The sequence below is a fragment of the Thunnus albacares genome, chromosome 17 (genome assembly GCF_914725855.1).
Source record: "Thunnus albacares chromosome 17, fThuAlb1.1, whole genome shotgun sequence".
Lineage (NCBI taxonomy): Eukaryota > Metazoa > Chordata > Actinopteri > Scombriformes > Scombridae > Thunnus > Thunnus albacares.
This window is the reverse complement of record NC_058122.1, coordinates 23,700,079-23,726,191: the sequence shown is the minus strand read 5'-3', so window position 1 is coordinate 23,726,191 and position 26,113 is coordinate 23,700,079. Positions and strand designations below refer to the sequence as shown.

Sequence of the window (26,113 nt, the reverse complement as noted above, 5' to 3'; positions counted from 1 at the left end):
CATTAGACCGGCCTTGATCCCCATGTTCCTGCGCAGTGGTATGACAGTATGACAAGTTAAGTGAACAGTTGATCTTAATTGGCTTCTTTTCACACTGTGTGTGTGATGTGTGTGTGTGTTAAACCTCCTGGGTTTGAAGTGTACTTAATGCTAATGAAAACACAAAGTAGGAACACATCTACTAAACAAAACAACTCATCATAAGTAAATGACAGTATAGGTCTAAAAATGAGCTATAGTTACGTTTACGCCATCTTTTAACGTCATTTGAGCTGTAATAATGCACTCCTGAATGACCCATAGGAGCGTAATATGCTGTGGTTAAGGTCCGGTTAGGTTTAGGCATAAAAACCACTTGGTTGGAGTTTGGGAAAGATCATGGTTTAGATTAAAATGATCAGTTGAAACATGGTTTAGACTTCCTTAAAGACAGGCTACCGTCATCGTCATGGCAACAGTAAGCACCACAACGTTATGTTTTTTAAAAAAAAAGTCCCGACTCACGGTTGGAAATGGGAAGTGAACAGTGGTCTCCTGCAGCAAAGTCCACTTTCTGTCATCTATCTATCCATCCACCCAACCCGCCTCCTCTTAATGAGGCAAAATCATCTCATCAAGTCACCTTAAATCGACGTCATCTGATCACTTCCCCGCGTCATAATTACTACAGCCGCTAGATGGCGTAAATGTAACTATAGGTCGTTTTTGCAGTGGAGCTTGTTGGGATTCTTCTTCTTCTTCTTTTTTGGCCCTAAAAGTATCTGGGTCTCTGAAAACTTGGCAGATAGGTTTGCAATCTCACTCACTACTCAGACAAAAAAAACTATACCGATTGGCCAGATGGTGGCGCTATAACAACAAACTTTACGTGTTGGCCTATAACTTTTGATCTGTAAATCTCACAAACAAAATTCTGGTTTCTGTGGGTGCAGGTGAAACTGTCCATATAAGCCACGCCCATTTGCGCCCAGATAGATATTCGGCCATTTTGAATTGTAGCCCTTTTTTTTTTTTCGCTACTCCTCCTACAAATTTTGAGCAATCGTCACCAAATTTGACACATAGCATATCTGGACCAAGCTGGAAAAAAGTACTGATATTCCATACCATTTTTAAAATTATACATTTTAAAATCTGTATCTTTAAGTTCAAGGCTTAAGTTTTACTTTAAGTTTAAGTTCACCAACATTTTGACTGTTGTAAACAGACAAAAATAAATACCCCAGTTTTGCACATGTGATGTCATTGCCTGTGTGGAAAGCTATGTCTTCCCCAGTGGCGCCGTCAGTAAGTCACCTTGTCTGGGGTTATAAAGGTCCCTGGTTTGAGTCCCAGAGTGACCAATGCAAACATGCCAACCATGTGGCAATTTATGCATCTGGCATGTGTTCAAATTCTTCTGAAGGTCATATGAAGTCAAAGACTGCCTCTTGTGCTTGAACCCTATTCATTGCTGCTTTTGGCTATATTCTTTTCATTGATTTTTGCTTCATTGATGGATTTCCCAGCTAGCTCCTCTGTCTCTCAGGACTGACACATGTTGTGTAAATGGCAAAAAAACAGGATGCAAAACTGCTTAATGAGCAGTCTGGTGCCAAAATATCTGAAACTCGCTGTCAAATTATGTTTCCTTCATTTAGAAAATCATTTTTTAATTCTCTTTTTTTTTTATCCTCTCCAAAAACAGTGTTTATTGGAGTGGATCCACACCAAGTTTGCCCACACCGTTCCTTTTTAAACTCTTTTTTTTCCTCCCCTTCTTTCCCACCTGACTTACTCTACCTCTGTTTAAGATGACATCTCACAAATTCAGTGTCTTGTACTGCTGCCGGCACAGTTCATCATTATAATTGTTGGAGAGAAGGGAGGAAATGGTGAGGAGAAAATGGAGAAAATAAGGAAGGAAACCATCGCTGTGTCTGAAATAACTCCCTTGTTCGGGCTTTTCTCTACATATTAAACACTCTGCAGTTTACTCTAACATAAGAGTTTGGACATCTTGTTTCACCGTTGACAGGTCTGGTATCACAACTATAATTTACATGTCTGTCACCCACTGAATTGTGGAAAACTACTTTTTTTTTTAGGGTTGTGTAGTACATACTGTAAACGGTAGAAGTAGAATTGAGATGCTCACATAAAATGAATGTATAGTACACTAACCCAGAAGGGAGGGAGGGAGGGTGGGTGGGTTGTTGCAAGCCGTGAAGGGAAGATGAAATTTTCCCTTGCTGAAATTAGTCTTTATGGGTATCTGGAGATAGACATAAAGCAGTTTTACCTAAGGCAACATTCCTGTGCCAAAGAAAACCCAACAAACCATAATTAAAATGGAAAAACAACATGAGTATGAGGACTGTGACCGGCGTCTTAACCTTTATATGTGGAATTCTAATAATGTCATGACATACTTTGAACATTATATCGATTGTTTTTGCACAGTGTTGTGTTTCTGTGTGAAATGTCATCACTACTACAAGTTCTTCAAGGAAAATATGTGGCAGGATTCATAGTACATTGTAGTTATCAAGCTCTCTTTATTACTCTTTACAGTTAGTAAAGTTCGGTTTATCTTTCTTAATTTTGTCACATGGTCACTGGGGCCTTTTCTTCCATATAGACAATAGTCTGTAATATAAGTTTGTGTATGTACATGTTTGAGGGTATAAGAAACAACTCAACTCAACATTTATTGCTCAGCATTTAAAAAATAACTCTAAACTTGTTCTTAAAGAAGAGGCAGTCTTGTGTTGCGTCATGCTTTGGTCTTTAAAAGCTGAAACCTGTTGGCATATAAAGGTATTGACTGAGTGCATACATGTCCAACACCCACTGCGAAAAGAAAAGGATCAGAAGAGATTAGACAAGCGGAGGGGATAAAGATAGGAGCTAAAGACAGGCTTTGTTTTCGGTCCCCTTATGAGCCAGGGCTCCGGCTAATTACCAAGCTCTCTGGTCCTTGCTAAATGTGTTTGAAATCCACTGGATGCAGATAATTGAGCTGGAAATGTGTTACATGACAAAGTCACGCTGAAGGACAGCCACTAAAAAAAAAAAAAAAAGTCCTCCTTTCCACTTCCCACCTGTTTTCTCTGTCATGTACACAATAAAACTCCCCCAAATGATTCATTCCACAGCGTTAGTCTTTGTTGTTTGTTGAGATTGAAGCTTAGGGGATGTTTGAGCCACCTATTGTGATAAGCTATAGTCAAAACAGAGACAGGCCAATGGCGGATGTGTCAGACCGGCCTGTGTTTTCTTGTTGGTGAAATAATTGCTTTTTAGCCTTCAGTTAGGGGGACGTGAGCTTTTAAAACTCCCTCACACATCATCATAGCAAAGTAGAAAAAAAAAAAAAAACTGTTTTATTGCCACAGGCTAGATGTGTCTGTCCATGCATCTCAAGTTTTCTCTCAGTTAAGCAGCGGCTGCTACCTCCAGATTTTTGTATAGCCTAAATCTTAAATTGATTTTAGCGCTTCATGTGAAAAATTGATTTACTGGCTCGGATACATAGATCCCGGGCAGAGATGGTCCTCCCCTGAGAACGTCGGGAGTAAAGTGAAAACAAGGTGAAGAGAGAGAGACTCCCTGTCGTTCTATTTGCATTTTAATTGTAAATTGCATCATTGCGCCGAGTGTGGTAACAAAACAACTCCCTCTTCCTCCCATCACTCCTCCCTTTTTCGCTCCGAGCTCGACTCACTTTGTGAGAATGAAACTTCACGTGGAGGAACCTCTGCAGGGCAGAAAATAAACAGGGAGGATAATACGTAAGAGCACATCCAGCACAGTCGTGCGGATGAAGGTGAAAGAAGCTTTACATCAGTGAGTTCATGCAAACGTTCTCGCTGCTAACTGCATTAGCTTAGTTGAGAGGGGGAGAGAAGTGTATTGTCATGTGTTGTTTTGACAGTCGGACAGACTTTTCTGTTTTTCCAGCAGGTGTCTGTGTTGAAGACAGAGACACAGAGTGAAAGAGAGAGCTGTGGACAGGCTGCAGCCAGTATCATTTTGTCATTTAGAAAGCACTTTTCTGTTGTTATCTTGGCTACATGGCCCACTGTGGTTTGATGTCTGCCTCAGAGTACATCTTTTTTTTTTTTTTTTCCAGATCTCAAATTTTCACTGTGGATTTTGGCTGTCTCTACTGTGTGTGTGTGTGTGTGTGTGTGTAGAGTTGTTGTCAGATGAGTGTTGTGTTGTTAGTACACAGGGCCAATTGATAGTACAGTGGTTACCAACTGCTCATGCTTCAGGGTCCAGATTTTCCCTTAGACATCAAGTCATAGTCCACACATTAACCAAGCTAACAGCCATTCTGTATATTTAAATCCATCCATTCCACCTTTAGTGTAATGTTAGTGGATTCTCAGTAAAATAAAGAGTGCAATTAGGGCTCCAAACGAGCATTTTAAAACCATTTTTACAGTAAAACAGGTTTAATACAAATAACAGGGAAACACAACAGCTGTAGCTCTGAAAATAAAGAGAAGAAAAGTAGGTTTCCAAGCTAGATAAACATTTTTTTTTCTTCTTCTTTGTGTTCAGTGTCAGTAAAAGTCTTTTTTTTCTTTAGCCTGTTGTTTAGCAAACTTCTCAGTCCATCTCTGGAAAGCCCCTTACAGTCAACAGACATGCAAGGCGGGGAGGACAAATAGCAACAGACCAAAAGGCTTTAGACTCAGGACTTAAAGCTCCAGTCTGGTTGTTTTGCAGGATGGCATTATGTTCATATATAAACAAACACTTACACAAGTACGCTCACACACAGGGGGGTCTTATCTAAGGTTTGCACGTGTAAACCCGTGCAAAACTGTTACCACTGGCATGAGAACTTCAGCAGCAGTGCAGGATTTTTAGAGGATTGTGTCACTCGGAAAGCCCTTTTATCTTCCTCGCAGGTCGGTCTTATTGAATATGTAATACTGGATGTTTCTCGCTGAGTGTGCAAAAATATCAGGAGAGGAGTATACAAATAGATTGATTTGCATGTGTAATGTGATTTGCCAAGACTGAAAGTCAGCGCGGTAAAGGTATTTGTGTGTGTAATGAAGTATAACAGACCGTGTATTTATCAGGCTCTCCTTCACAGATTGCAATTTTGATGCCTTTGTGGCCAAATCAGGCAATTTTACAAACACTAAATTTAAACATTTCTCTCTAGTCAGATGAAATCACTCGTGAAGACGGTTTAATTAAGTAGGTGAACGTCGCGGAGGAGACGCTGTGTTGTTTTGTGTTCGGAGTTATAATTGGACCTCTGTACTGAGGGACTCAGTCACACAGCAGCTGGTCAGCTTTGCAATATGAGAGCAAAGCAGAGATTTGGGGAAGATCAGAAAGGATGAAGAGATTGGGAGAGAGAAGAAAGGATGCTGTTAAGAGCCAAATGTAGACAAATACTCTCTTGTTCTGTGTTCTTCTCTCAGCCTTGGCGTAACATTAGGCTAAGATAGCTTCAAGTCACTGCGGGCTGTTGGTTATTTTGAACGATGAATGATGATGTAGCTTTGAGAGCTTTTCTCTTTCTTATCAACACAGTCTGATCGTTGCTCCCTATGAGGCATGTATGTATGGTTTTCCAGCTGTTGACTCTGTTTTATCTGAGGAGGGGGGCCCCACAGTGTTAAGCCCCTGGTGTAAATGAATCAAATTGTCGTTAAACAACAAATCAATTAATCGCTTATGTTGTTTTTTTCTGGCAAAAATGCAAAACCTGTCAATCATTTTTTACCTACTTCTTAATTATTACTGCTTTATCATATGTGATAGTAAACTGAACATGCATCACCTTGGACTTTAGGAAATTAAGATTCACTATTTTCTGATATTTTATAGATCAAATAATGAATCTGTTCATCTGAAAAATAATCAACAGATGCTCGATAATGAAAATAATTAGTTGCCTGTTTATTTACATGGATTAGTCAGTCCTGTTCATCAGGGACGTGAATGTTTTTAATATATTTATAGTTGCTTCACTACTCGCTGTAGAACGGTTCATATGTTTTTTTGGGGGGGTTTTGGGGAACTTGTGTCAGTCTAATGTTAAAGTACCGACAACATTGTGAAGTATTCTTTTAGAAAACATGAATGCACTGACTGCTTATCACCAAAGGTGCCACTAAAGTTAATTAATGTTATCACTCACAGTAGTGATCGGTATTTAATGCTGTGAAGTGCAGCTTCAAGATATTAAAGCTCCTAATTTTGACTGAGCTGGTTTATTAACGTAGATAAATGTGTGCCATCTTATGGTATGTCTGTTATCTTAGTTGCACAAATTAATGATTTTTTTTCTCAATTTTATATCTTTTAAAAGCAAGAGAAAGTGATCAGAACGAGGGACTAAAGCAATAAGGGAGAAGTGTGGCGCCGGCATGGTTGCCTGGTTTTATAGCAATCTTGAGTGGGTTTAAGAGAGGCAGAGAAAATGGGGAGTTTAGGTTGTGGTTTAAAAAAAAAAAAAAAAAAGTGGAGGAAAAGAAAGAGAGAGAGAGAGAGAGAGAGAGAGAGAGGGGAGACCATCAGTGATATGGAGAGGGATGGTGATGTTGTTTCACTGGGGTTTGCTCCACGGTTCAGGGAGGGCCTCTGTCTCTGCCAGCGCCTCTTAATCCATCACACCTCCTGTGGCCCTGGATCCGACACACTCCAGCGTCTCCCCAACCCGCCGCCGCCGCCGCCGCCACGTTCGCGCTCAGCTCTGTCATGCATGTGTGCCCGCTGTTCCCCGCATTCTCTTATCCCTGTTTTCACCCTCTTTTTGTCTCTCAGAGTGAATGTCAGGGCTATCAGCGAGTGGCCTCGGGCAAGATGGACAGACACTGTTCGGCGGCGGACATGTTTTCATACATGCACCGTATCCAGCCTTGTTCACACACACACACACATGTGTCTTTTGCTCACACCTTCTAATTCTCTCTGCCTATTTTGCCTGCCGGTCTCATCTCCTATATTTCGGATTTTCTTGTCATTAATGTCCGAGACCCTGCCCCTGTGCTCCCCCTTTCCTCTCCTCATGACCGCCTGCTTGTCTGCTGCCAAAACTCTTGAATCTCTCATAACGGGAGAGTTTGAATCACTGCCTTCATACGATGCCTGTGGGTGTGTGCTTATTTGACAGGAGGTGCACCTCCAGCCAACTGTGCATGAGTTTTAGAAACCGGGGTCAGCTACTTCACTTGATCGATCTTGCCGATCCTCCAGATGCATCCGCACATGCTCCCTGTATGCTTTCATCGGAGTTCCCGTCCGCTTTTAATGGAATCTGACCTTATAATGAACAGGCTTCATTAACCCTCTGTCAGATTTCTCAACCAGAGCTGGAGGGAAGAGAGGGCGGCAGTGGGGGGGGAGGAGGAGGGTTGTTAGAAGAGCACGGGGTCGACTCTAAGCTGCGGAGAGACGAGCTAGCGTGTGGGCGTTTGATTTACGTTCAGAAATGCGTCACGCATACGCTCAAAGCTGCAACACTCTGTCACTTAGCCTCAGCCTTTTGGCATGTTTTCAGTCTTTGTAGCTTGTCCCTCTAAACTCTGCAGCCCATCTCTGTACCTCGCTGTTTCGCTCGCTGCCTATTGTCACACAAGGTGACCCCTCTAAAAACACTCCCAGGATCCCTGCTGTGATCCCAGCCTTTTATTTTTCTGAAGCAGACAACTCACGCAGATCCACCCCCTGTCCACCTGGTGGCGGTGTCTCAGCACCGTGCCACCCGTTTTCTTCTCCTCTCAGCAGGAAGTAGGGCCCTGAGGGGAAAGGCCAGTGGGTGGCTCTGTGTATTTGATGTTTTCCTTTCATTTTGCAAGTAAAAGGGAATTTAGATGGCATGTGTGTGTGTAGAAGTGCTCGTGTGCTCGTATGTAGAATGTGTTTTTGTTTTTTTTTCATTTCATAATGAATTTATTTTCTCTTTCTGAGAGTGTGAGCAATAGCTGTAATGAATTCCAGGAGGCTTTCCGTCTCACTCGTCACCTCCGAGTTCACAGCAGGCCTGGTCGCTTGAAGTCTCTGCCATATGGCCATACTTGAAGATATTTGGTATATATATGTAATTATTTCATAGAAATCCTTTTGATAAAACTGCACCAGCAGCAGGAACTGTAGTGTGTGTGCATCTTTACAGTAATAAGGTAATGTTATATGTCTTTTGAAGTCACTTATGTCTAAACAAACCCTAGCAGCAGCAGGGACACATTCTTTTTTTATTCCATTGATTCTTCTTCCTTGTCAAAATCTGCCACCTACATTACTCACAATGCAACTCGTCTACAGACCATTGAATTGGAGATTTAGGAGTGTGATGCTAGTAGCTAACCTCGAGAGATGAGGAACGGGCTACAGAGATCAGGTGATCTTGCTTCTTTCTATCTCCACACCCCCCCCCCCCCCCCCCCCCCCCACCCCCCCTCCCCAACCGATGCTGACTCAAGTGACATCATGTGAGGCAGTTCAGTGGAGTTCCCCTTTAATATACGGGATTGTCACATGATATACAATATCAGGAAACACACTAGCAGCAGTGTGTGTCAGTCTGTTGTACCAGCAATTTTGAGTGAAATATCTCAACAACATTTACATGAATTGTTGTGAAATGTGTTTAAGAGATGTATTAAAGACAATAAAACAATTAATCACAGATACTTAATGAAAATATTACATGCTAACGTGCTAAATGTCACCCGTTAAGCATGAACATAGTTAACACGCAGGTTAAAGCCACTGTTAATGTTATTAGTAACACCTGTGCTTTTCCTTCTCTGACAACTCAAAATATCTGCTGTGAAAAGGTCCTGATTAAGTAAGATGTCAAGTCAGTTTTACTTATGTAGCCCAGAATCTCAAATTTGCCTCATAGGGCTTATTGATTTGAACAACAAGACTTTCTATCCTGAATGGGGCTTTTCTTTTGGTCTATTTTGTGAAACTAGTGGTTAGAATTTAAGAATAGCAAACTTTGTTATTCATCTACCCAAGATTTTCATTTTCTGTTACAGCCTCGCACCTACTTAAGTCTCGTTCGATTCAACTTCACTTCTTACTCGTTTACTTTAAATTACAGTCGATGGAACGCTAACGATTTGTGTAAACTGACGTATCAGTGAGACTTTTTAGGTTTTTGCTTTAAAAGAAGTACAATCACAGCCGAACATAAACCAGCTAAACATGCATTATTGTTTTCACAGACAGACTTAAGGGTCGAGCCGGCTGTGCAGGCGACATGTGCATCAACGGCTATTCAGATTGTCACGAGGCACAGATGGAAAAACAAATGAACAGAAATGTTGTCCTGGAGTGTAAATATGCATTGTAAGCTACTCACATTATCAGATTTTGCAGATGGAGGTAGCATATGCGCAGAAATATATGTTATCACCACATAAAATTTACAGATGGAGTGTTATTACACTATGAGCTGAGCATCATGGATTGGCTCAGGGTGTAACATGAGCTTGTGACTATATATGTATCGTGGCTCTAACGTTCTGGTCAGTGTCGGGGGTCGGCGTCTGGGGCAGCCAGGCTCTCATCCTGATGGGGGAGGCAGATGCGGGCATCACTTCGCTTAGCTCTTGTTTATACAGAGGAAGTTGAATCTATCTGTCTGTCGGTTCGTCAGGCTCTCCTCCCCCGGCGTGTTGAGGTATGTGACAGAGAGATGGAGGCCGGACCGGCGGAGTGAGAGCAGACTGTCTCTCTGTAATAAATATAAATGGGCTCCGGGGTCTCGCTCTCCTCATCTGGCTCCGCTCTCTGAAAGCAGGCATAGGACGAGGGTGTGATGGAGGTGACCCCTCCTCCTCCTCCTCCTCCTCCTCTCCCCGCCCTTCCTCTTCACTCACTCACACACTTGCTGCATTGTATATACAGTACACACACACACACACACACACACACATACAAATTAGTTTCTTTCTTGCTTTTGGGGCGAGGACTTTGTGGTTTTTAAGGTCTCATTTAGCCAAAACAGCTGGTAGTGAGACTTTCAGTGCTCTGAAACTTCATCACAGTGTTTAAATTTCTGACTTTTCTGTTCTATACGTTAGTCAAATGACACGAAATGAACTTGTTCCGGCCTCTAAAACATGATGATTTACTTCTTTTTATGTTTTATATCATCATAAATTCAATATCTTTGTGTTTCGGACTGTATTTTCTGGCATTTTATAGACTAAACTTGTAATTGATGCAGCTATACATCATATACTAAATCACAATGTTACATAAGTTTTTTTTTTTTTTGTACCAGGGTGGATGCTGTCATGGCCACTTGAATGAATGCAATGTAATGTAATTTAATGAAAAAGGACATTTAATACATACTGTCTTTGTTAAGCTCATGAAATCAAATATATACCTTCTAATATAACGCTATTCAAGAAGTGGACAATATAGGCTTCACAATTTAGTATGTACTGCAGGGCCCTTTTGTATGCATGTCTGCAATGTGAAAAGCTTTTTTGTGTGGTTGTCTAAGTCGCTGTACTCGCCGGAGAAGAGATTATGACATATACACTGTGCAGAATCTAAACTTGTTTGCTCCCTCTCTGTATCGCTGTCTCTACCCTCAACCTAATTTCCTCCGCTCTCCATCCCACCTACGACGACGAGGTACACTGACGGTAGCTACAACAAACACTTCAACCCTTATCTGGAGCACAGCACCTCCGTTACCTCCTTACTTCGTCTTTTAATTGCCTCTGGGGGGGGGGGAAGAAACCAAAGTGTTTGTAAATCACTGCCCGTCATACACTATAATGTGGCAATATTTATTTTCTCTATGCCTTGCGCATTATCACCTATTAGTCATTCCTCCCATTCACGCTGTCATCATCTGATTCCCATGACAAATGAACTGTCTGAAGACATTTCTTGTGAAGGGGAGTCCTATGATTAGCACACATCTCCCTCATCTCGCAGAGTTGTTATTGCTGCTGCTTTCCTCCCGCCGCTCTGCTCTTGATGTTTGTCATGAAAAGGATGAAAAAAAAAAAAAAAAAAAACCCCCATCCCTAGTTTTATTCTGGTTAAGTGTCATCTGGGTCTATTTAGAAAGCTGTGAGGCTGTTAGCAGTGCTGCCAGTGTTGTCATGTTTTCTTAAATTGATTCCCTGTGATTACTTGGCATTCACGGTGCTCTTTTAAAAGGACAAGATACAAGAAAAGCACTAGGTAAGTCGTGCTTCAGTTATGCGGTGAAACAAAAGCCCGAACGATGACACACATGCAAAAAAAAAAACTTTGCGTACGCACACACACTCTCACTCACTCATATAGCCTATAATTAATTGCCAGGAAGTCTCAGGTAATTTAAATTGCAAATCAGTGCCGCCTTGTTCTCCCCAACTTTTGTGATTAATATTTTATTGTTTTACTGAGCGAAAATGCCACCAGTGTTTTTCATCAGATACAAATAGGACAAAAGAAGAAAAAAGGGGGGCACTGGACTGGGGAAGATCAGATGCAGGCGTTATCTGGAAACATTAATTAAGCCGTGTCTGGGTCTGGAGCTGTCGAGGTCTTGGGTGTCGCCTCTGCTGTCTCCGATCCCCTCGCAGAGACAAGAGGTCCCTCTCACTTTTTTTTTTTTTTTTACCCCTTCTCTCATTTCTCGCTCTGTCTCCCTGCACTCCTGGTCTCATACCCAGTTTCTGCCAAGTGTTCTCAGGTCCTGAACTTGTCTTTCAATCAGCCACTAATTAAGCAGCGGAGTGGAAGGGTTCCTTTTGGCAGGAGGTTTTTTACGAGGATGTGCAGGTTGAGTGAGAAAAGCCAGATCCTGAGACCTTTGTGATGACTTAGGTATGAAATGTGTGGAGAGGAACTTGAGAGGAGCAGGGGGATGAAACTAGCAGGAAATGAGAGATTTAGGCAGCAGAGAAAATGAAGCTTTGAAACCAAACTGTCACGTGTCCCTTTTTTTTTTTTTATTATTATTATTTTATTATTTTTTTCCCCAACAAGATTTTCAATCCCAAGAGACCGCTAGTGTAGCAAAGGAAAAGAAATGAGACAAAAATAATGAGGAAGTTCCTTTGCTACAAACAGAAATGTGAGAGATGACGTGGCCGTTGCAGTGAAAATCTCAATCGCAGCATATCAGAATGAAAAAAAAAAATCCTGGAAGCGGGTGCTTTTAAAAAAAAAAAAAAACAAACAACTTTGACCTTTCTTAGCCAGCGCTGCCTTTTTGAAAGTACTGTATGACCTTGTGTGTGTGTGTGTGTGTGTGTGTGTTTGTGTGTGTTTGTGTGAATACAGACTGGCGGCTTGAGATGAAAGTCTTAAGTCTTGCCCTTCACTTAGAGCCACAGTAGACGGGTGCAGCCTGGCTGGAATCAGATGGCTGGCACAGCACTCTGCTTCTGCACAAAGCAAAACCACAAAGATGAAACCACGCGCAGATAAAGGAAGGCTTCCCCTCAGTGAAGCAGAGCGCATGCCGCTGCTGTGCTTTGAATGCTGAAGCCTCTTTTTTTTTTTTTTTTTGAAAACAAATGAATTCAGAGCCCTTACGTCCTACTTACTGGGAAACACTGCTCAATTAGACTAACCATTCAATTAGGAATTGCCTTGACACGCACAAACACAGACAAGCACACACACACACACACACACACACACACGCAAGGTCACAGTTTTTCATAGTAATGCGCTTGACTAGTTTAAAGTCAGAGTTATTTTAATATGTGTTTAACTGTGTTTCTGTGTCCCTACAGAGCGCCCGAAGCTATTTTGGAGTCTGGACGTTCTGTTGTGCTGGATTCTCTCTGTACAGCAGGTGTTGTTTAAGAGGCGGCCAGCTTGACTGATTATTCGCCCTTCTCTCCCCTTTACCCCCCCCCCCCCCCCCCACCCCTCCCCCCCATCCCACCTCACCCCACACCTGGATGGTGCTCAGGCCCCACTGAGGTCCTCTCTGCATCAAGGCTGGCAATGTCCAGAGTCCCAAGCCCCCATGCCCCAGCGGAAATGTCCAGCGGCCCCGTTGCTGAGAGTTGGTGTTATACTCAGGTGAGGAGGGATGCAAGACTTCTGTATGTTTGTAGGTGGGTCTGTGACTGGCGGCTTAAAGGGGACGTATCATGCACGTTTCCAGGTCTGTGTTTTTATTCTGGGGCTCTAGTGGAATATCTTTGCATGATTTACAGTTTAAAAAAACTCCTCATTTATCTTATACCGTCCCTTTACACAGCCCCTCAGTTCAGCCTCTGTCTGAAACAGGCCGTTTTAGCTCCTGTCTCCTGAGCTCACTCTGTTCTGATTGGTCAGCTCCTGGCTTTGGAGGCTAAGTAAACAAACAGTAGTACTATTATTTCATTTCTTTCTCTCGTTCTTTACTCAAAATGGAAAATTTTCAAATGCATCTGTACATGTTCGAGCCCGAATCTGATCTGAAATATGCGAGCGGGAGCAATGTGAACAACCTGTTGAACGACCTTAGTAACAACCTTAGCAACAAAGGCTACCAACAGATGGCCTTTTGTTGGCATGTGCGACCAATCTGACGTCATCACGAGGAGGAAGTAGATGTAACATTGCAAACGGAGCGTTCGGAGCAGGCTGAAGCTTCGGCTTCTGACTTTCAGGAAGCATTTTTTACATACGTTTACCTCAAGTTTTGGATCTTTGATCATGTTTAACAAAGACATCCGACATCACAACAGAATAAAAATAACAGAAAATCACAAAAAGCATGATACGTCCCCTTTGATGAAACTTTACTTGCAGTTTTTCTTTTGTTCCAAGACCTTATACAATCTCCTCTCACTGATGAAAAACATTTTATATGAAAGTGAATCCATTCTATGTAAATAAATGTTAATTTCGCTGTCATCTACTGAGTATACAGTTATCACTCAATACAACATGAGATCTGTTTTTGTCAGGAGTTTCGGGGTATGATCACTGACAGATAGGTGTGTTATCTGCCTCGTAATATTTCTGAAGGCTTTTTGCAAAACAGAAATGTGTCTTTTGTTTCTGTCAGCATGGGACTAACATTATTTAGTGTTCTGTCAGAGTTGTAGCATAATGTTAAACGGAGCTGACTGTGAGTGAGACAACCCGAACTTGAGTGAAAGACTGAAAAAAATGAAGCTTTTTGCTGCCCACTCTTCCTCTGCTGATGTGGGCGTTGCATCTGAATTTGCATGTCAGACCGAAGAAGGTGATAAATCAGAAAAAAAAAACTTTACACGCATATTACTGTAAGGGACTTGCCTTGCTCTTATCTGTGAACTGATATGAATATGATATGAGTGCTTCCTCACTGGTTCAATATTACAACCCTAATTTATCTCTCAGGAAAGCTGGTACTCTCATATGATGTGTTTTCTTTGCTTTAAAGGTTACCTATACCGTGAAAAGGTTTGATTCAGTCATCGCAGTACATGCTTCGCTAGTCCAGACATCACTTTACCGTTAAGAACCGAGCTAGATAAAGTATGTCACTGATGATGTCTGTGTTTTTTTCATCTCCTCTAGGTCTTTGCGAAATTGTTCTGTTTTTTTTCTGTTGCCGCTTTTAGAATATCCTTTCTTCTCTCCCTCCGTTTGTTGTCAGTGTTTATTAAGATGAAAGGCAGTTTTGATGTGCGGTTTTGAAGTCCAGGCTGACCAAACACCACTTACCCATATAGAATAGATAAATATATAAATAAAGAGATCTGGTCTCAGTCCTTCTTGTGTCTTTTTCCCCCTGCGTAGATCAAAGTGGTGAAGTTCTCCTACATGTGGACCATCAACAACTTCAGTTTCTGTCGCGAGGAGATGGGAGAGGTCATCAAAAGCTCCACTTTCTCCTCGGGAGCCAACGACAAACTCAAATGGTTAGTGAAGGCCGGTCATCGTAGTTATCGGACGCTGATAATGCAAACAGTCTTTCACAGTATTTTGAGCACATCTTCTCAAACAGCTCTCCTCTAAATTCACACTAAAAAATTTAAATTCTTTGAGATTAGAGGATTGTTTCCAAGTAATTGAATCCATCAACATCCATGTGCTTTGCTCACACATAGGTAGTTTAAATCATACGGTTCTGACAGCATGTTTTGAGTGGTATCTATTGTGCCTTCAGCTACTCTTAGTAGTATTAGCACTGATGTTTACTTGCATATGTGTTTGGAATAATACGTTTTTGTAGCTTGAATTAAGTCAAATCTGTCTTTTTTTTTTCTCACATTATAATAGGCTCAGTGAGATACAGTATGTTAACCGTAGCGAACACTGAGATAAATATATGTGTAAATGCTTTTTCAGACGTGCTGCGTGAAGAATATGTCAAAATATTATTTATGAAAAACAAACTAACAGCTGAAGACGTGATCTCTGTGGAGGAGGCAGAGTGATCGTCTCTTGAACGGAGGTCACTGAAGTAGTCAAAACACTCCGCAGTGGCAAGATGCCATCGGTGGGTGAGATTTGTCCTGAAATAGTAAACGTGGCTCTACTACTGAGTTCCTTCTCTGGATTAGAGCAGATTAGAGTGGTACAGTTGCTGCTCCTTGGCGTTGGTATGGGCATCTGGACGCCTCCCTGTGGAGATATTTCAGGAAACATCCAACTGAGAGAAGACCATAACATGCTGGAGGGATTATATACTCTATCTGGCCTTGGAACACCTTTTGGTCCCTTGAACTGGAGCACATATAGGCTACCTTACTTAGTCTGCTGCGACTCAGACCCAAATAAGTGGCAAAAAAAGGATGGATGGATGCTTAAGACTCTGATTTCTGACTTTCTTGGTCGACACACTTCTTCCGTGTCACTAGAGGTCGGGGACAATGCCTGTAGACTAGCAGATAAGGGAAACTTATTTTTCAACCTGGACCCTATTTTCCCATCATTTTGTTTCTAAGTGACTAATGGGGACAACAATTTTTGAAATTGGTCCAGTATTGAGTGAGAGCGCTTCAGCCAGCAGCTGCACAACAGGCTGCAATGTAATCTGACAGGGCAATTAAGCCTGTCAATGTACGTCCACTAAAAATGCTTGTTTTTGCCGCTGACAGGCTCAGATTGTCATTATAAGTGTCTGACAACATTATGGAGAGGACCATACGGAGAAATAAAATGTTTTTCTTTACTTTTCACTTGATCCGGTCTGTTTGTTATTGTGTCTAACCAAGTCTTGCTCAAGGAGAAGTCTTGCTGAGAAATCTTGGGAGAGTTGTTGAAATCAGCTAAATATTCAGCCAAATCTTTTAGATAATACTAAGCTACACTTTCTGTACTCAAACACAACAAAATCCTCCAGGCACTCCTTTCTCCAACTCAGTCATGGCTGAATATTTAGCAGATTTCAACAACTCAGCTCTCACAAGATTTTGGACTACCTGGCTTATCCTGCTGCAACCTGGACTCAAATGGACCAATGGATGGATAATCAGCTGGATTGATGAGAACTTTTGCTTATATCTTATTAGATTTACATGAACAGTAATCAGGTTTTCAGTGTATATACTGTATATTAGAGCCCGACCAATAAAACGGCCATGCCGACCCAAATAAATGGCGCAAAATGGATGTTGTATATGTATATGTTCTGAAACAGTTTCTATGGTTCATCCACCAGAGAGTAGTTACAAGTTTATTTTTCAATGGTAAAATGTTCTGCCAGTACATTTCTTGGTCACAATTGTTAAAAAAAAACCAACTGAAGTCAATCCTGTATCTATCAGGCTGTACTCTTAAGAAACACTGGCCAGACTCTGATATTGATTAGTGTTAAAATGACATTCAACTGTCTCATGTTCACAGAGGAGCTTACGGGAGCAGTGAAACATATTCACTATCACACGGCAACATGGTCATAGACGATTTGAGGGAGGCTGAAAGTAATGACTGTAGCCACGGGTAAAATAACACACAACAGTGAGTCTGCGATCGCCAAGTTATTGGCTTAAATTAGAAACAAACGGATACGCACGATTTCTTCAAAAACCCACAGCAACCTATGTTGTTGTCAGACATTATGCCATTAGTCCGCTCCCTCCTGTAAGTGCCTTCCTGCTTTTTTTTTTTTTTTTTTACCTGAGTGAACAATTCTGCCTGTTGTTTTCCAGCCTTGTTTATCATACCTCACTCTGATGCTCTTATAGATTCTTGTTAGAACACCGGGAACCAAAATCCACCGCAGGTCAGGCAGAAGAAAGAGGAGGGTGCAAATTGTATATAATAAAAATAATGAGAAGACTTGTATTGATGAATTGATAAGAGCCTGTCAAGAATATAGGGAAGGTACCAACTAGTGCCTGTATGAAAAATCTGACAGGTTGGTGCTATAAACAGATGCATATTTACTCAGTTCACTCATTGTTTTTTCATTTTTCAGTAGTTGTTCACAGGGAACATTTGATTAAACACATTTAATTCTAGCTTTGGTCAGTATATAGTTTAGAGAACTCCAAATGTTTACAGTTTTTCTTGCTTTTTTTTCTTGTGCTTGTAAAATTCCTACATCTCAAATGGTTTTTACATAATCCCACCTCTCAGATGCTTCATATGATAACTAAAGAGTCCATATGGCCGGGGTCCATGTTGTTGTTCTAAAACTGTGCAGCAAACAAAACCATGCGTCACAAATACATTTTTACAAAGCTGATGATTCTTTTGTGAAAATTCTCTCTGTAGACATAAAAAAAGACTATGACTCAACCTTAGCATTGATGTGCTGAACACAGCAAATCTTAGTTGAACAGCCTGGTTAAAACGTATTGTTCATGTGCCCGACAAATTCCTGTTTTCAAAGAAAGTTGGATGCATTTCGCCTGCAACACCGGATCTACTGTAGGTTCTTCTTTCATCGTTAAGGTCAGGAAGGTTAGCCAGGAATCTGTAGTCAGAGGCGGGGTCAAATAATCCATGTTGTGATTCGTTCTGGGCTACAGTATCATCATATTGATACTCATATCGGGATACTTTCTGTTGTTTAACTGAAGCAGCAGTGTTTTCTTCTCTTCCTGCAAACACTTGGACTGTGAAACAGTGTTTCGCTTCTGGCAGTTCAGCCTCTCGCCAGTTTATTGCTGTTTAACATTGAAATATTGGCACGTGTTTATGTTGCTATGTGTGTGTGTGTGTGTGTGTTAAATGCTCAGACTGGCTTTTGGTTCATTGTGTTTCATCTCAGCCGTCTATAAAACAAGTGAATGATGTTGAGTGAATGAATAGAGCACGGTGGTTTTGATTCCTGCTTTTAAATAAATTGCATTTGTAAGGGTTTTATTTTCCTCCTCACTTGATATCCTGATAACGACACTGTGAGGCCTGGTCAGAAGCCATCATTTTGATGAAATACATGACTATAAAACCAAGAATGGAAAATTTTAGATGCAGCATGTTAGCATGCAAAGACATTGGAAAGACTGTTTCACACTGAGTGAATAATTTGTGCGTATCCTTGTGCTTTATGAATGTACTTCAGAAACACACAGAGACACGAATAAGAAGGAAATAACAGAAAAAAACATTGAAAACACACAGGTACTCTCCCAAACACATGATTGATGTGCCCGTTGCTAGCTAGCTTACAGCTATCATCTGTACAGTTAATATATTGGATGTTTTAGGCGACTAAACACAGACTGCACAAAAAATTCAGTGGTCAAATTTGTGTGAATGACTTCAGGTGAAAATATGCTTTGAACACACCTAAACAGTCTTTACAGAGTAGGTGTGAAATACATTTGTTAAAGAATAATATTGTCGCTGACAGTTATGAAGAAAAATGCCTCTAGAGATTTGAAGCGCCGCATGACTCTCCAGGTGTCTTATCAATCTTTCTTTCTTCTCTCCTACCTCCAGGTGTTTGCGTGTGAACCCTAAAGGTCTGGATGAGGAGAGTAAAGACTATTTATCACTTTACCTCCTCCTGGTCAGCTGTCCAAAAAGTGAAGTGCGCGCCAAGTTTAAGTTTTCTATCCTCAACGCCAAGGGAGAAGAGACCAAAGCGATGGGTAAGTCAGAGCTACGAGGCCCTAAACGACTCTGACTCATACTAATCTGCACTCTGAAACAGATAGTCCTCATTTCCATTCTCTGTAACTGTCCACTGCTCTCATAATTTTCGTAGCTTGTCGTTGGAAACATGTTGTTGTTAATAAGTGAAAAGCTATTCATGCCTATCCTGCGCATGAGTCTGTGTTCAGTAGAAAATTAAGGATTTCTCAAAGTTTGAGAGGTTGAAAATTAAAAACTTCTGCCACACCTGTGTCTTAGGGGCTCTGAAATTTGTAAATATGGGAGGTGGGGAGTGTGTCTAATACTCCAAGTGCGTCTAATAATGTGAGGGTATTGATAGCCATATGGGCTTGTGTAATCACTGCTGGTTGGATTCATTTCTAGTAAATATATAATTCAAAGTAGCGCGGGGCAATTTTGATTTTAATTAAAAAAGACCCAACCTTTTTAGAAGTCTTCGCGTCAGCCTCTCTCCCCGTTGATGAATTGGAAATGAATGTGCCTCCAATTTCTGCTTTTTTTAATTAGGTTATGTTATGGGGAGGAAAAGCAAACTTGTGTGGAATTGAATTAGTGAGGGCCAGATGTGACCGCTTCCTGGTTATCAGGCTTTCTGGCTGCCTCCCCTCTCCCTCCAGTACCCTGCAGCATACTGTACAGGAAGCGTGGAGGAGGGAGAGAGAGGAGAGGTGGGGAGGCGGAAGTGTGTTTGAATCGGAGGCGTATGCAGTGAAACTGTGTACAACCCCCTGCGGTGCAGGTTTTGTAGAAAGGGAAATCATTTTTCCTGCTGAGAAACATTCCCTCATGTGAACTTGACACCCTCCACCTCCCCCCCTCTTGTGTACTCTAACTCAGTCCCTCATTTGCTCTCTTAGACCTCTCTCTCTCTCCCTCCTTTCTTTCGCATTCACGACGTCACTTTTCTTTTTACTTTTATCCCCTTTTTATTCCGCTTCTGTCCGGCGACGTTGAAATACTACCTCTTCATTCTCAGCGGCATGAAAACTAAACCTCGCTGCGGTTATTGTCCTTAAAGCTTTCTCTCCTGGCTATTATACTGTATGCTGGCGGTTATGTGGTAATGCAGAGAGGATTTTCCTGCGGTATGAGTAATAAACAGACATTTGAGCTGTTTGACTTCACTGCTGGGCCATTTTGTGAGCATTGCCTTCCCCCTAAATGACCCCCAGAAAAGCCTGAATGTAGGGAATACCGAGTGAAGTGAAGAGGATCTCATTTTCCTCCTCTCTTTTTTTGTGTCTCAAGGGGCTTTCAGCTATAAATGGTGTGCTCTATGGTGCACACCCCATCCCATTCTTGCCATATGCCCTCCTCCAATCTTCCCACAATCCCCTTGGGGAGACCTGGGCCCTCCACTTTCGCTCGCCCTGTCACAGAAGAAAATTACCCAACTGCCAGCATATTTGTGACAGTTTAGTGAGCACTCCGTCTAAGAATATGGCAGTAAAGATTGCTCTATTGGTTCTGGATCATTTAGAATCCAATTTAATCCAGGCCTCTAGGAAAAAAAAGGCCAAATAAAAACAAAGTGCCTTAATTAAGAAAGCTGGGTGGCTGTGGACTGTTTATGTGGCAGGTCATTGCTTGGCCTTGCTTATACACTGCATCCCTGTGGGGAGTGTTTTTTTTTTTTAATACAATGCATATTAAGTCTGAGTACTTTAAACCGGAATAGTTATGAAGAAGGAGGAGTTGATAATCAGTAAAGAAAGAAACATTTTGAAACCATAAGCAGCTGGCATTGAATCACTGGCACATGTTCAAAATCTACCTGCTGGAAATGGTTGAGCTGAACACCTACAGAGCTGAAGTTTTTTTTGTTTGAGGTGTCGGTTTGAATTTCTGTCTTTTTGTAGCTTTTTTTTTTTTTGGATGAGGCAAACTCTTCACCACTTACCAGCCAGTTTCTGCCTTTTAATGCAAAAAAAGCATAGGCCATTAACTCAGCGTTTAATTCTATCCAGGCTTTTTGAGTCAGGTATAAAATCTGATTTGCGTTGAAGTGCGGCGGATTGACGTGTGCGTATTGTAAATTAAAGTATCCCCCGCGGCGCTTAAAAAGGATGAGATATAAATACAGTCCGAGATTTGAAGGCTGCGCTACGATGGCAGATTCTGACTGGAAAGCTTGACATTATCTGATGAAGCAACCCCCCCCCGCCCCCCCCCATCCGCATCAGTCAGCCCTTGAGCCCCCCACTAGAGAGTATGTGTCTGTGTCTGGATCCTCTGATGGTCCGTACTTGCTAATGGAGATAGATTCAGGCAGCAGTGGCAGCCCACCACCACCACCACCACCACTACTACCCCCCCCCCCCTCCCCGCTCCGTACTCCCATACTCGGCTTGGCCACATCATTTCTCTCCCTAGCTTAATGTGCTGGTTCTCTCTTCTGAGGCTGTTGGGTGGGTTGTAACTCGTCTCTTGACACCCCCTCCTCTTCCTCCTCGCCGTGCCAGAGAAAACAGCTGCCCCCCTGCAGACTCTTGTTCTGACAGCTCGGAGAGGAGAGATGGAAAGTTCTCATCCTCTGCCGCAAGCTGTTTTGTATTCAAATAGTCTCCTTGTTAAGTCTCCCCTACAGACAGTGGTTTTGTTGTGTTGTAGCCAAAGGCTAAGTGAGCTTATGTGCATATGAGTCGGCCGGAGAGTCTAGTTACAGCAGGTTTTTTTTTTTTTTTTTAGTGTGGGCTACTTCTATACTTTGGAGCTGGAGAATCTGTGCTTTTTCTTTAAGGTTTCAGTTAATTGAAGCTCTGGATGTGAGCTTGTCAGAGTCTGTTGCCCTCGGTAACTGATGGAGGTGATCAGGCATTCTGTGTGGGTGAGTGGAGCAATGCTAATAGACTAGAAGCTATTGGTCAGTCTTTACATAATCAGATGGTATTGACATTGGTAGAAAGAATGTCAATAGACATGTTTGTGCTGACACTAGCTTATAGAGCTCAATCTTCAATAGAGATTAGATTGTATTCTCTGAAAGACTGTGTGTCATGTTTGTATGTCTGTCTGCTTTATGTGAACCGATGTGAATCAGCGCGTAGAGGGAATAAAAGCTTTAAATTGTATTTATACTCTGATACTAGTAAGATAAATACACTTGTATAGACTGAGGTCTTGTCAGTAGACGGCTCCCCTAATTGCCCTTTCACATCAACTGGTTTTGAGGGTTCAGGAAAGGGATGCGAGTCTGGTCTGTGGGTGGTTGAAAGCAGCGGTTAGTGGAGGGATTTTTCTAAAGTCGAACGTGTGAAAGATAAGACCCGAAGAGTGACAGACAGGAAGAGAGAGATGTTGACTCTGGCTGCTGCGTCGGCTGTTATTTTTTCGACATGCCAACTCGTCTTCTGGCGACCTTCTCGTTCTGTGTGCCAACCGTGCCCCTGAGCCCCCGTGTCTGAATATGGATGCCCTGCTCACTTAAACACTCTGGCACGGCTCCCGCTCTCCCCTTCTTCTCCTCTTCTGTCTCCGACTCGGGCCTCATTTTTCTCACTTTCCTCATCACCTTCAGTCTTTTTTTGGCAGGGTGAGAAACTTCACTCTTCAACGCCCGGGAACTATCAAAGTGTATTTTAATGTGGTAAAAAAAAAAAACCTCTGTTCTTTATTGAGTTGAACCTATACATGTCTACGTCGTAACTGTGATTTTTCACACACACTCCATGATAATTCCCCCCCCCCCCCCATGCTTTAATCCTCACCACAAGAGCGCTGTGACACGTCGCGCAATCTCCCCATCTACGCTTATTAATCTTTCTCTCATACCGGTCTACTTCGTCATTCACACTTTTCCCGCTGGATCCCCCGCCCCCCCCCCGCCCCCCCCCTCCCTACTACTATCCAGCTCTTTTTGGTATTCTGGCAGAGCGGTTGCACTCCCGCCACCTTGGCCAGCTCGCTGAGAGAGAGAGCGAGCGCCAGGCAGCGATCTGACCTGCAGTTGATTCTCTGCCAGTGCAGGTTTCTGATGCCCCACTGGAGATGTGGCAGCATGGCATTAGCTGAGCTCAGCACACACACACACACACACACACCCTCATCATTGCTGCCTTTATGCATGCGCACATTATTCACACATACACACACACACACACACACACAGGCGCCTCTCTGTCACGGATGAGCACTGAAGAAGTCACACCTCTCTCTTTCCCTCCCCTGTCCGCCAGAGTCTCTTTTCAGCATTCCCTCTCACCTCTCCTCACCTCATCCTCTCCCTGTCTTCCTCATGCCAACCTCTCTTCTCACACCCGAGTTTAGCTTCAGATACCGCCACGGGGGAAGTCCTCACTCATCGTTGCCAGTCTTGTTTCATACCCAAATAACGCGACTTCACAAGGACGTTCCGCGCCTTGGGTCTCGCATGTCTTATCGAACACGTTTAAAAGACATGAAAGAGCGGGTGAAAGTCAGCGGAGTTTCATCGGACCCTCGAGAGGGACTCAGTTACCGTCGTTCTGTGTCAGCCATAAACATTACAGTACACCGAGGCCGCAGAAGTTTGACTCTCTTTCAAAACCTGCTTAGCTTTGCTTGAGAGATCTGCTCTAAAAAAAAAAACTTAATGTCTTTTTGGAAACACTGACACTCCCCCCTCTTTTACTCACAGTGACAGAACAATGAATAAAGTAGAGTGCTGTGGAAAAGTGGAACGCATAGATTTGTATGTTTTGTTTTTTTTTTGCATTGGCATGCATGCTTATGTGTGTGTGTGTGTGTTTGCACAGTGATTCCTGTCAGCTTCTTTGCGTACACAGTCTCTAGAGGCGGGGGATTACAGTGAAGGACCCCCTGCATGAGCAGCGGTGGGAATAACTGCATATGCACTGCACTCCTCCACCAATCCCCTCTTTGGCTGCCTGCTCCCTCAGATCCAAACAGGGGGGGGATTTGACACAGGATCTTACAGCAACATTGACACTTCATCTCAGCGCTTCCCGCTGTGATCTGTCAGCAGATCTCCTGTTGGGATCTCTACGCGAGAGCAAGCCTGAAGAGATATCTGTTTGAACTGCCGGGGCTAAACACATATAGTGTGAGCACACACACGCGCTGCAGAGGAATTAATGTTTAGCGCGTGAGAGGTGATGACCTCTTGCTATGTGGCGACTGTGTAAGTTTAAATCCGCTTCAGTCAGCTTTTAACAAGAGTCTCAGCTCAGTTAATGCCCTTTTAACCACGTCTAAGGAAGTTCTAAAGGTCATCCTCATCATTTTCTCCATCATCTGGCATTAACATATGAATTGAATCGTGGATATGTGTTGCAGAAGTCTCAAATGTCATGAATGTTGAACTTGAGGCCTTTAAATCAAGTCAAGTTAAATTAAATTAGAAATGTATTATTTTAGAGCTAAAAGTCTTATAGTGAGCATATATTGCTCACTCATGTATGCACGTGTTGTATAGTTGTTTTCATTTTTGTGCTTTCTTTTAGCCGGACATTGGGCCTCATGCAAGAACTACTCCACAAGAGGAAAAACATGTGTTTGACTTTTATTGTCTTAATTATAATGTTTTAAATGAGAATGAATTTGATACCGAAATCAACTAAAGCAAACTCAATGAAAAAATTAATATTCTGTCCGTCGTCGTGGCTGCCAACTTACTGAGAGGTTTTTTTTTTTTTTTTAGATTTTATGACTTTGCTGCCTCGGGGTCTCTCTGCAGGTTTCTGTCCAGTATTGTCTTTTGTTGTAGCTGACAGCGTAACATCACCCGCTGTAGGCTATAACATTCTCTCATCTAATATCTCTGTGACTGTCACATCTCTTGACCGCCTCTCATATTAGTCACACGGATCACTTTACTTTAGAAAGACATTTTTTTTTTTTTAGCATCTAATGTCAAGTCAAAGAGGTGTTATATTCTTGCTTTTACTCTTTGGGAACGTTTTTGTTAAATTCGCCTATAAACGGAGCCGAACATGAAGCCTTATATGGATGTTTTAAGGATGTTGATTAGACTAATGATCAAATCTCACAAACGTGCGCCGCCTGGTGACATTAATCAGGCTGAAACGAGCGGTTCATGACAAGTTTGTGCAGTTAAGAGAGTTTTTTTTAATCCTGCTTGGAACATTTGTACAAGCGAACCTCACAGAAAAAAAAAAAGTTTTAGAATAAGAAAATGTTCTCGCAAGAGGCCCATTGTTCTTATTTTCCATTTTAAAAGTGTCAAATAATTGTTCATCTGATAATATTTCTGTCCTCCAGGGATATTATTAAATTTACATTAAATTTATAGTTTGAAATTGGATGCCTTTCTCACAAATCACAGCCTGCCACAGGCACATCACCGCCCCGTCTTAACACTCACAGTGTGTCTGTTAGGTTCGAATGTATCCTCTCCGGTTGGATCCATGCACAGATACAGAGTTGATATACTGTATGCACAGCCTTTGTAGTGCAGCCAAATGAATATCCGACAACCCAATCTGATTTTTTTTTTTTGTGATTGAATCTTCAGTGTGTTTTTAGTGAATTTATTTCTTGCTCAGTCTCAACACAATCCAATCATCCAGATGCACATTAATGTCAGATGTGCAGGTCATCTTCAGAAGACTCTTGATGAAATCTAACAAAGGAACGAAAAGACCTGATTAATAAATTGGCTTCCAGTGATTCTTTTTTTGAACTTTTTCTCGCGAGGTTTGAGACTGTTTAACCCTTCACGGGACACACATAAGGGCTTAAGTTATTACTTTCATCGTGCGGTGAGCCGTGTCCGCCCTAACGAGAACGGACAACGACGTCTCCGCACGCAGAGAAAGGGTCTGTCACCGAAGCTTAGCTCGACCGAATACATTCAGAAATCCCAGAACGGCGCCCGGGGAAGCATTTTCTTTCTCATTAACAAAATGGAGAATGATGTAATTTCTCTAAAGAATGGCGTTACATCCCTCCAACAGAGCTCCGGTTACTTGCAGAATTCATGCGCTAACGCCTCGCTTCCTCTCTATCGGCAATTAGCTTTAATACGCTGTGATCTCTGCAGCCGTCATAGTCGATAGCTATTATCTATTGACCTTGCATTTGAGCGTTTGTGACTGTTAGGTGACTGCAGAAAGCTACGACCGCCCCCACACTGTGACTATTGTACACACAGGAACTCCAGCAC

The 26,113-nt window shown here is 42.2% G+C and overlaps 1 protein-coding gene across 4 annotated transcripts in view; it reads left to right on the top strand.

Annotated features, from left to right (window-relative positions):
* The window catches only part of LOC122967184 (speckle type BTB/POZ protein), a 92,366-nt gene that overhangs the window by 32,454 nt on the left and 33,799 nt on the right, over positions 1-26,113 (top strand). For all 4 annotated transcript variants that reach the window (XM_044331709.1, XM_044331707.1, XM_044331708.1 and 1 more), the window contains exons 3-5: positions 12,908-13,020; positions 14,716-14,837; positions 18,814-18,965. In XM_044331709.1, the coding sequence (XP_044187644.1) occupies positions 12,943-13,020; positions 14,716-14,837; positions 18,814-18,965 (352 nt within the window). In that variant the 5' untranslated portion in view covers positions 12,908-12,942. The remainder of the gene's footprint in view (positions 1-12,907; positions 13,021-14,715; positions 14,838-18,813; positions 18,966-26,113) is intronic.